This window comes from Hakea prostrata, chromosome 10 (genome assembly GCF_041222555.1).
Source record: "Hakea prostrata isolate BN-2017 chromosome 10, UWA_Hpros_2, whole genome shotgun sequence".
Taxonomy (NCBI): Eukaryota; Viridiplantae; Streptophyta; class Magnoliopsida; order Proteales; family Proteaceae; genus Hakea; species Hakea prostrata.
The window spans coordinates 42,486,465-42,498,027 of NC_142609.1; the positions used below are offsets into that span (position 1 = coordinate 42,486,465).

The 11,563-nt window shown below is 38.2% G+C and overlaps 1 protein-coding gene and 1 pseudogene across 1 annotated transcript; both read left to right on the forward strand.

The window, feature by feature from the left end:
- The first annotated feature begins 3,944 nt into the window (after positions 1-3,944).
- Positions 3,945-6,738, forward strand: LOC149003144 (pirin-like protein). Its single transcript, XM_089137077.1, has 7 exons — positions 3,945-4,664; positions 4,872-4,921; positions 5,017-5,055; positions 5,188-5,216; positions 5,322-5,384; positions 5,496-5,599; positions 5,690-6,738. The coding sequence occupies exons 1-7, from the start codon at positions 4,450-4,452 to the stop codon at positions 6,192-6,194; spliced, it is 1,005 nt and encodes a 334-aa protein (XP_088993203.1). The 5' UTR covers positions 3,945-4,449; the 3' UTR covers positions 6,195-6,738.
- A 1,124-nt stretch (positions 6,739-7,862) lies between these two features.
- Positions 7,863-9,781, forward strand: LOC149003145 (pirin-like protein; annotated as a pseudogene).
- Positions 9,782-11,563: the final 1,782 nt, after the last annotated feature.

The window sequence follows — 11,563 nt, forward strand, 5'->3', positions numbered from 1 at the left end:
CATGTAAGTTTCCACTCCTTATTGCTCACCTTTTCCAATGCATGTCGCCTAGAAGAAGAGGGGCGTTGGGCTTGTTTGCAATCCTTTTGATTGAGTAAGAGGTGATAAGCAGATTTCACCGAGAAGGATCCATTTAAAGCTGCACCCCACGCCAAGAAATCCTCCCAGGGATCAAAGGGATAATATCTTCCTAGTAGTTGCAGCCTCAGTAGCTGTAAATAGTTGCTGGAAGGTCTTCTTTCCACTTCCTTGGAATGAGGTCGACGAGATTTTCAACCTTTGACACTAAACAACCATCCAGCCGAGGGGTTGAGACCTTACAGTGGGGAAGGATGAAACCATTGGGCTTCCCACACATCAACTTGTGATATGGTTCCAACTCTCCAAATCAGACCATTAAGCATCACCTTCCACCCCACCATCAAACTTCTCCACGCCCAAGAGAGGCTTCTACCAACCTCTACCTGAAGGAAATCACTTCAGGGGAAGTAAATGGCTTTCACAAAATTGGCCTAAAGTGAGTTGGGTTCAGTCCAGAGCCTCCACACCACCTTCGCCAAGAGAGCTTGATTGTGAAGTGATGGATCTCTAATTCCTAAACCTCCTCGGTCCTTGGCTTTGCACAATCTATCCCAGGACATCCAATGTATCTTCCTTGTGTCATTAAATTGCCCCCAAATACGTTGGGCCATTGCTTTTTTGACCTCTTCATGGTGAGATATAAGAAGAGAAAAATGTGATGCTGTATAGGTAATAAGGATCCGGCCACAGATTTTACAAGCACCACTCTACCCTCTGCAGATAGGAGAGAGTTCTTCCACCTTTTAATTTTACCATAAGTCTTCTGAGTAAGCTCCTTAAAAACATCAGCCTTAGGAACCCCAAGCTCCATGGGAAGCCCCAAATATTTCCATGGCCCATTACCATACTTAACCTTCAAAACTCTAGAGAACCCTGCCTTGAATCTCCGAGGTGTGTTAGGATTGAATGTTAGACTTGACTTCTTCAAGTTGAGAGCTTAACCACTTGCCTTACAGTATATGTCAAGACATTGTTTAAGCATGCATATGTGGTCCAGATTAACCTCAGAGAACAGGATGTAGTCATCTGCAAATAGAAGGTGCACAGTGGGTGGAGTTTTATTCTTGACACTGATTCCAAGTCCGGATCAGCTACCCGTCGACGGTGCTCCCCGATAGCTATACCACCATAAATACAGGGGACCCAAGGATTGGGTGATGGGTTCCTTTTTTTATTATTATTTGTTACCTGTGGGTCCCACAGGATTTGTGTTCAACTAGGTTTGTACATATGCAAGTTTCTTATGTTCTTTTTTTGTCCAAGTTTCTTATATTCATTGTATGTACAAAATGTCTAACATTTTTGGTCTTTGGTGCAACTGATTCAGATGCTCTTGAAGGCATTAAGGTTAGAAGCAGTCTACAAACTACTAACCCTTTTGTTGACAAATAAGAAAAATTCAAGAAGGTTGACTATAGTTCATGTCTATCTCTGAAACATACTTCAACAGTGCATAGTGGAGCATTTGGGTTAATCTAAAAATTCAAAAATCTTCAGCAATTTTCATATAGAGATTGAAATAGTAATCAGATATTCAGTATTACCTAACAAAGCTTAGACTTCTAATACTCTCATATAGGTGTATGTATTATCAAAACTCAGCTTGAATTGATCCTTCTCAGACTGGTTTGGGACTTTTATACAGTAGGACCTGTTGAAATTTTTTTTTCTCTCTCTTTTTAATTTTATGTGATTTTGACCACAACATAATTATGTCCAAGTTGAACTTTTTTTTTCTTGATTGTTTGCTTGCTTGATTCGGGAAAAATTATGTGAAATCAAAATTTATGTTCTTTGTTGCTTACTTGTTGATTTAGAAAAAAACCCTCAATTAAAATGCCGAAGAAAAGATATTTAATACGACATAATAAACATAAAACAAAAGAATCAATAGATAACCTCTTGGCGCCGCATGCATTTGACTAGCAAACCATCAACTAACTAAGCAAGCAACTATTTAGACCTAAATAATATCATACATGATACATCAGTTTTTAAAAAATCCCAAAAGGTGGATGATGTTGCATGCTTTATTGTCTACATAAGACCTTGGATGGGATTTTTTTGTTTTGTTTTGTTTTCTTTATAAAAAGATAGGGGAAAAAAATAAGAACTAGCATGCAACAGGGACTAGACTATCCCGAGGACAATCAGCCTAAGGACCTCCAAAATTTTGGTTGGGGGGGGGGGGTGGTAGGGGTGTCAATGGTGAGGTTTGAGTGGTTTCGCACTGGGCTTAACGGTTTTGGGCTGAGAAACACTCAACCCAAATATGGCCTTCAGGAAAATAACTTTTCGGACTGGTTTCAGTTTAGTGTGGTTTGGGTTCGGGTTGAGTTATGGCTTGGGCTAACAGTTTGGACTAAATTAAATGACTTTGGAAACAATGAGACTATAACAAACTATAAGACAACAATGTTATATAACTGGTAAAAAGAAAATCATGTGTTGTTATATAACATGGTAAAAATAAAATCATATATCTAACTAATAAGCAAAAAAAGACAACACATATGCACAACTGGATAACTCTGTTGGCGAGGATGCTTGGAAGAGTATTAACCACAAACTTTTTAAATGGCATTCGAATGAGCATTGTAATCGAACATTTTTTGTCATAATACTTGAACAAGAAGAATATGCTCATCACTTTCAAATTCAAGCTACACCTTAAAATCAGCATAGATGATTCTTTTTAAAGGTTTTGGAAATTCATAAACACAAGTAAACATATAAACAACATAATCACATAATAAATAAATAAATAAATAAACAACATACCAAACAAGGATATCCAAAAAAGTTATTCACACATAAAAGTACTAAACTCTGTGGCCTGCTCCTCTCTCTTTTTTCATAGGAAAAGCAACAAACTCTAATATAGGTTGTGGTTTGATTACGGGCTGGTGTGGGCTTTGCCCCCTTCACCCAAACACAATCCATTTTGAGGTTCGGTTTGGGCCAATGCGGTTCAATTTTAATGGTTCAGACTACAAGTTGACACCCTTAGGGGGATTTTGAAAGAACATCTTCTCCACTTGCTAAAGCAAATGGACCTTGGATATTCGATCGACGACAAGGTTCGCTTCAAGGCACACATGGTGAACCTCAATCCAGCCATTTGTTTGATTGATCAATCTAATAGCCATAACCATACCACTTGTGAAAAAAGACATAAGTGAGACTCCATTTACGAAGTCCGACTCCACTTCAATAGAGAGCAACCTTTTACCCTAAGTAAGAATAACTGAGTTTGTCACAACTTATTCACAAAACCACCAAGAAAACACCCTCCGAACTTCTAAACCCTTTCAAAAATTTTATTTGCGGTAAAAATGAATATTTCTTAAATGACTCTCGAATCATGGTGCGTGATATTTGTATTATTTGACACTTTTGATCTTTCTAAGTGTTTAATCATAATTATTGAATCTTAAAAATATCACTAATCGCAATCCAATAAACGCAAAGACAACAAATAAAGACACTCTCCTACATGGGGTGGTAGATGCAGCGAACTTTTTAGTTAAGAAGAACCTTTCAAATTCGGGTTTAGAACGGCAAATTTTCACTGAGTGGTTGGTGGAACTTTCTTCAACCCCACCTCTGCTGGCTTTGAATAAGATTCCTGTTTACCCAAAAATTAAAAAAAATGCAATGAAACTTGCTTTGAGTTTCATAGGCCAATTTAGTGGTCATGCATATGCGCGCTGTGACTTGTATGTTGCGCATTAAATGAGCAGCATCTGCAGCGGACGGTCGAGATCGAAATCTCGAGCGTTGGCTTCACCGTTAATGCACAACACTGAAGCACAACCCGATTTTTCGAGCATGTGACTCAGATGTTGTTAAAAGTCGAACACCTTAGCAAAATGCAGCAATGTGTAAACCATGCCTTTCTGGGTGACGAGTGACGACAGCACACGCGAGCACTTAGGTTTCGTCTCGATTACCTATTCGGGTGAGATTTCGATTCTCTACATCTTCCGTCATTGAGAACGCAATGACACGTCAACCAATTAATCTTTAAAAGCGAACAGAGAAATGGAGAAGGCACTAGCACATCGGTTTGGAATGGCCGGCGTACAGTCCAAGATAGGTCGCGCTCCAACTGTTTGATTATATTACTAACTGAAGCCTTAAGATCTTTAGGTCAAAGAAAAGACAGAATCGAAAACAGCATTCCCTACTGGTTTCCGAGTTCCCACCTGACAAATTATTCTCTACCTTATGAATAAGAGTCATTGACGACGGCATCAGAATTCGTCATCAAATTTTCCGCCCTTGCCAACATTCCAGTAGTTTCTGAGGCAGTTACTAGGACAAAACCTATAAAACCATTATCAAAGATTGCAAACCAAAATCCCCATGAAGGGTATAAGCAATCGGTGGCTTTTTAACTGTTTTCTGATCAAAACCAAAACCAAAACTAAAACGAGCGTCGTCGTTCCTTTTTCGATAAAGAACATGTCAACAGGGCATCAAGAATCTGGTATTAACAATTACAGATTAGTGGCAAAGAAGTTTCTAGCTCAGCCTCAAAATGAAGGAGACGGAGCTTTTGTTAGAAGAAGCCTTGGGAGGTACTCTTTTTTCTTCCCTTTCTAGTTCTCCATGACTAATTGATCGGTTTCTTTAATTTCCCTTTTTTTTTGGTCTTTTGGTAAGTGGGTGGGAGCATGGATGGCTTAGAATAGAGATGAGGCATTTGGGGCCTTCTTGGGAGATAGGCAGAATATTTTAGTTGTATTCTCATGCTAACTAGTGTTAATGGTTTTTGTGGTGTTCAGTATGGAATTGAGGCGTTTTGATCCTTTTCTCCTGTTGGATGATTTCTCCAGTAAGTTTCTCTCTCTTGGTTTTTGGAGTCATGTATTGGTTTTATAAATTATGAAATACAGGATTTTTGTTGACCTGTTGTCATTGCTTTTGCAGTTACTCCTCCCGCTGGTTTTCCTGACCATCCACATAGAGGTTCAAGGATCTCATCAATTATTCGTCATTGTCCTTTTTGGGCTTTGCATCTAATTAGTTAATAAATAGGCACGATCCATTATTTTCTTTATTTAATTTTCCATGACTGACTAATTGCATTCTATACTTCAGGTTTTGAGACTGTTACATACATGTTAGAGGTTGGTATTGTTAAATGTTGCCCCTCCCCTCCTTCCTATTTTAGCCTGGTTTAGTTTGGGGGTTTTGTATTACGAGGAGCTGATTTTGGGATTCATGGATTTCAGGGAGCAGTCACGCATCAAGATTTTGCAGGACATGAAGGCACAATACGAACTGGTGACTTACAGGTAACGACACTGTTGTATGATTCTTTATACTGTTTATTAGATTTACTAAATTTCAAGTCAAATGTTAATGCTTTGGTTTCACTCTTCATTGTTTTGTATTATTTTCTTCAGTGGATGACTGCTGGTCGAGGGATAGTTCACTCAGAAATGCCTGCAGGAGTAGGTCCCAATAGGGGCTTGCAGCTTTGGATTAACTTATCTTCAAAGGACAAAATGTAAGAAATTTTCAATCGATTTCTCTCTTCTTCCCGGCAGCCTTTTAGGGCATCAAAAATATTATTTCTGAAATCCAAACTCATTGACAGGATCGAGCCTAGATACCAGGAGTTACTCAATGAGGACATCAAGAGGGCAGAGATAGATGGGGTTAATGTCAAAATTATTGCAGGAGAATCCTTTGGTGTCAAGTCTCCAGTGTTCACTAGGACACCGGCAATGTTCCTTGATGTCATCATGAAGCCAGGAGCTGAATGGCACCAAAGCATCCCAGAGGCCTGGAACTCATTTGTGTATGTCATTGAAGGGGAGGGTTGCTTTGGGTCCTTGAAGTCTTCACCAGTTGCTGCTCACCATCTCTTGCTCTTAGGCCCAGGGGATGGGCTTGGTGTCTGGAACAAGTCTGCAGAGTCGCTCAGATTCGTTCTGATTGGTGGGCAGCCCTTGAATGAACCTGTTGTTCAGTATGGGCCCTTTGTGATGAACACTCAATCTGAGATCCAGCGGACTTTTGATGATTATCGTCTTCATCGAAATGGTTTTGAAAAGGCTAGGTATTGGAGATCTCAATCTATCTCAAGTTCAAAAAGTTGAAATAGAGCTATCAGGTTTATTTCGAAATCGAAGAATGGACACCCGAAAAGCAAGGTTACTATCTCTGTCCTTGACCAGCGGAAATTAAGATGAGAGGCTGGGCGCTGTGAAGGAAGTACTCAGATTATATTCTAAGCCTTCATGTTCCAAATAGAAAAATTAAGCTATGGTCCGACTTGTGATGAAATTTCTCATTTTATCTAAAACTACATTTTTTTGTTTGGATATTCTTCTTCCTTTTGCTGTTGCAGCAAGGTTCTTCTTGGGGTCAAAGTGGAACTATTCATTTCCACTTGTGCTTAATTCTTTGTACTTTTTACTTTTATGGGAATGTTTCTTTTTGTGGGATTTATTGTTCTTCATTATGTCTTTACCTGAGATTCAAATGATAGGGATTATTATCTTGTACTCTTGCTAATCATGCACCATAGAGCATATGCTAATAAAATTAGTCTATGTTGGTGGTAGTGTCTGTCACTCTCAATGAAATGTCATCTCTAAGCACTCATAAACCAGCTACAGGGTATGAAAGGCTGCATTCGGTCAGTTGGAGAGAAATTGCAAGATACTACAATTGAGGTAGAGAATTCAAAGTGACTTCCTTGGCAATTGAGTTCTCCTTTGCATTTGGCATGTGTAAGAAGATATTACAGATATAAATTATGCTGTGCTGTTGCCAATTTTTTCTTTCTCACCAATTTGGTAGTATTCCAACATTTTTGTTGCTGAGAAGAACAGACAGACAGAGAACCGTCTAAATTGACCTTATTGTTGCTCTAAATTTTATCATGTTAGAAGCAGCAATCGGTGTTAGGGCATCCACTATGCATTACTCAAAATTCTAGTGCAAGGAAAAAACTCAAGTTACTTTTCAACAAGTGAATTAACTTTATTTTTTGTGACAACTTATTACACAAAACAGCCAGTAAACTCTACTCCATCCTTGGTTGCAGGCTTCCCAAATAGCTTTAGCTTCCCTTCCCTTGAAGCTAAAAGTGTGGTGTTCTCCCTCCTGTTAGCTAGACATAATTTGTCATCTCCAGTACATAAAACAGCTCCAGATCAGAGTCTATTCATTATAAATGCTGTATCAGCAGTAACTTTTCCAATTATCATAATTGAGGTTCACATCTAGGTTGTCTGGTTAAGCCTTGTACCCTGCTTCATTGGACGTTTTTTGTCGGATCGGTTTTGGCAAGTTCAGCATGTGGTCCATGGTAATCCTCATATTTCCTGCTGAAATTGATTTGCCTTCCTGAAAACTATTACAGTCCTGAGAATGTAATGTCATTTGCTATGTATCTTTTGGGTTACACTGCTGACTCCTTGTTCTTAAATTGCTGTCTTAGATTCGGCCTCATCCAACAAATGAGCCTAACCATAGTTGATTGAGCAGAGCGATAGAGACAATATAAAAAAGCATGTTAAGCTGTTCCCAGTTGATCATGGGGTTGTTGCATTTTATCTTCCATGTTTGTGAAATGCCTGTAGGGATTTTCTCATGTAGGTAACAGGTGTTGCAGGTTTGCAGCCATTTCCAGATTAACAACTGAATCTTGATGGTTAACTTTTCCAATCTGGTTTTCTGCAACACCAAATGGTATAACCAAGCTGAGAGAAAGATACAGTATACTTTTCATCCAATCCAGATCCAATGATGCTGGACTTCATTGAAAACGAAGTTTTGCAATGACACATATATTGTTATTTGTTCTCTAAAACCAGAATCAAATTCACTTACCTCTTTGCCTTCCCTCCCATCAATATGATGCTTTCTAATACATCCAAAATAAAATTATTTAATTTATTCTTAAAAATATGTGTGAAACGCACAGACAGGATTTTTTTTGGGGGTAAAAACGCACAAACAGGATTCAAGAAATTGAGAATTGGGAAGGATTAATAAAATGTAGGTTGGTGTATCAGAGATTCAGAGCCGAGTAAAAAGGCTGCAAGCCTGCAACCCATTAAGTCATCGACACACAAATATGCGAGCTTCAATTCGTTTGTTCCTTTGCAGTTTCTCTCCAATCAAAACTTTTTCCATTAAAATTTTTTGTACGAGGCATCTGGTATTATCAAACCCAGATTAGAAGTTGGTAGGTTCCTTACCAAGGTTCGAAAGAAGAAAATTGAGCTGTTGTTAGAAGATGTATTTTAAGGTTTTCCTTCTCTCTATTTCCTTTTATTATCTTTTTCTTTAGGGTATATTTGAAATAAAGCGATCCTTCTGTGTGTCGGTAAGTTATAGATTTTCGTTCTTGAACTGAAACGGCATGTACACTTTCTTTCTAGTCCTGTTGTTAGACTTGATACTAAATAGTAGATGTGTAATTTATTCTTGATTTTCTGGGTTTCGGCAAGAAATTCAAAAATGTTGATCTGTTTATTCTGTTCGATGAGTTTACTGGTGAGTTTGCTTTGACTTTGCAATCATGTTTTCCCCCTTTTTGCGAGTCTATAAATCAGAAGGAAAATAAATTATTTTTGATATTGTTGTTTTTGTAGTTTCTGCACCTGGGGGTTTCACTGACTATCCACACAGAGGTTTGAAAATCTCATTTGATTGTTCTTCTTTTACCTTTTATCTGGATCGAATTGAATTTATTGTTTGGTTATGACCCCTAAGATTCAATCTATCGTCCATGTTGTATTGCTAATTTGGGTTATATTCTTTACGTGTTTCAAGACTGTCACATACATGCTTTCAGGTTTGAAGTTCTTTAGTTTTTATTTCCTTCCCTAAGCTTGTGAGCTGAACTAATCTCTCAATAATTGCAGGGAACTTTGACCCATCAAGATTTGTAGGACACAAGGGCACAATCAGAACTGGTGATGTACAGTTATTTATTTTTTTCAATTACAAATCAGTGCTATCATCAAAACCACAATTTCTTTTCCTGGGCTCAATCATCAGTGTGTTTTTGTATTCTGTTCTTCAGTGGATGATTGCTGGTCGTGGAGTAGTTCACTCTGAAATGCCTGGAGGAGAAACCCTTAACAAGGGCCTGCAGCTTTGGGTCAATTTGTCTTCCAAAGACAAAATGTGAGAATCTCTTCCAAGATCAGTCTCTGAGTTTTCTTTTTCTATATGTCGTAGAGCGAAAACTTTATCTTACACTTCCCTGATGGAAATTCGGGCACCAACTGATAGGGTTGAGCCTGCATACCAAGATTTACCCAAAAGAGAATATCAAGAGGGCTGAGAAAGATGGAGTTGAAGTCAGGGTTATAGCAGGAAAAGCCATGGGAGTCCAGTCTCTAGTATTCACCAGAACTGCAACAATGTATCTTGATTTCATCCTGAAACCTGAAGCTAAATGGTACCAAAGTATTCCAACATCTTGGAACTCCTTTGTGTATGTGGTTGAAGACTTGAAGGAGAGGGTGTCTTTGGGACATTAGGTTCAGCATCAGTGAGTGCTCATCATATCCAAGTATTGGGTCCAAGGGATGGTGTAAATGTATGGAACAAATCTACTAAGCCTCTCAGGTTCGTCTTAATTGGAAGGCAATCTCTTAATGAACCTGTTGTTAGACATGCCTTCTTCGTGATGAGCACTCAAACTGAGATTACCTGTGTTTAGCTATATATGTGTGAGGGACTCCAAGTCTTCTCCCTTAGAATTTAGTTTTGATTGGCATACTGCAATGGAAACTCATGGTTTCCAGTGTTGTGCTTCTTTTCATCTACTTAATGGTTGCGCATCATTATGGAGGATGTACATATAATATACAATATCTCCTCATTTTGAGGGGTATTTTTTTCAATTATTTTTTAATGAGTGTTTTTGATAATTATTTATTTTGAAGTGTTACCAATATATCCACTCTGTAATGGAAGTATATCCACACAAAGTGAAGCTGTCAGAAGTTCTATCGTTGTTAGCCAAAAAAAAATTTGAATGTTCAATTCAGTTCTCTAATTCCCCACCATGAGAATTATATAGGGAAATTGGGGTTGGGATATTACATATATTGTCGGTAAGGATTGAACCCACAATCTCTTCACTGAGAGGTGAGTTCTCAACCACTACACTATCCTTCCATTTGCATTGCCCTTCGATTTTGCTTTCAATCCTATGCATTTAGGTTAAGTGGACCGTTGGATCAAAACTCAAAAGATCTGAGCCGTTTGTCCATTTTTAAGAACATTATTGAAGCAAAATCAAAATGCGGGACATGTAAATTATAAATTGCAAAAATACTTTAATAATGAAGGACTGAATTCGTATTTCAATATTTATCTATTGATGACATCATCATTTAACTTAAACCGTTAATCATACAAGTGCGGGATTTTTGGTGCCACCCATTCAGGCACTAAGTTACCATCTAATATTAATGCAATCTCTAGGTTATTTAAGTTAGCATTCATACCCACTATTAATAACGCCATCAGTTTTGGTCAATTTTTTATATCCATTTTCTATATTACATTGACACTCTAAGTTTAAAATCACTACTCATTAACCATATTTCCCAAACTTTGTGAGGATTTATAAAGCAAGAGGAATAAGTCACAAATGGTAAAGAAAGATGAATAAATGATTTGAGTGATTAGAGCATAAAGTTTTTCATTGAAGGTTATTCTTGTCTTTTTGACAAGTTTAACTTGCATGAACATGACTTTATTAGGCCGGTTAATGGGCGAATACTGGCTTTAGATTATGGGGCATCTGTAATGGAGGCTTGGGGCACATGCTTTTAGACTATAGGGATCAAAGGTGCTGTTGTGAAAGGAAGGTGATGTCCACCACTAGCTGAGTGGATAAAATTAAATGTCGATGCTGCTGTGAGTAAGAGGGTAGGCAACGGAATGAGGGAACGGAATGGGGGGGAGGTATTTTACGTAATTCACAAGGTCAATTCATGGGACAGTTTACTAGAGGGGTTCCCTCTGGAAGTGTTTTTGAGTTGGAGTTGAGAGTTAGTTGGGTTGGCCTGTGTGTGGCTAAGAAAATGAGTTTCATGCCTCTTTATTTGTAGTCGGACTCCTTAAAGGTTGTGAATATTTTGGACCCTAGATGCATGGATCGGGGTAGATTCGATAGACTAATAGATGAGATTGGTCTGGTGCTTGATGATGTGGATTGTATTAGGTGTTGTCACGTGGGACGTGATGTCAATAAGGCTGCCAATTAAATGTTTAAAATGACACTTAATCCTGGGTGTTCTTTGATATTCTTTCAGAATGTTCACTCATGTTTGGAGGAGATTTTCATGGCGGATCGAATTTCTTGTCGTTCTTAGTGCTCTTCTTGGGTCATTGACCCTGTTTAGTAAAAAAAAAAAAAAATTACTTACATGAGTTACAAACCTACATCAACGTTTACTTGTGATTTCTAAAAGCCAATGGGAGTCATTGA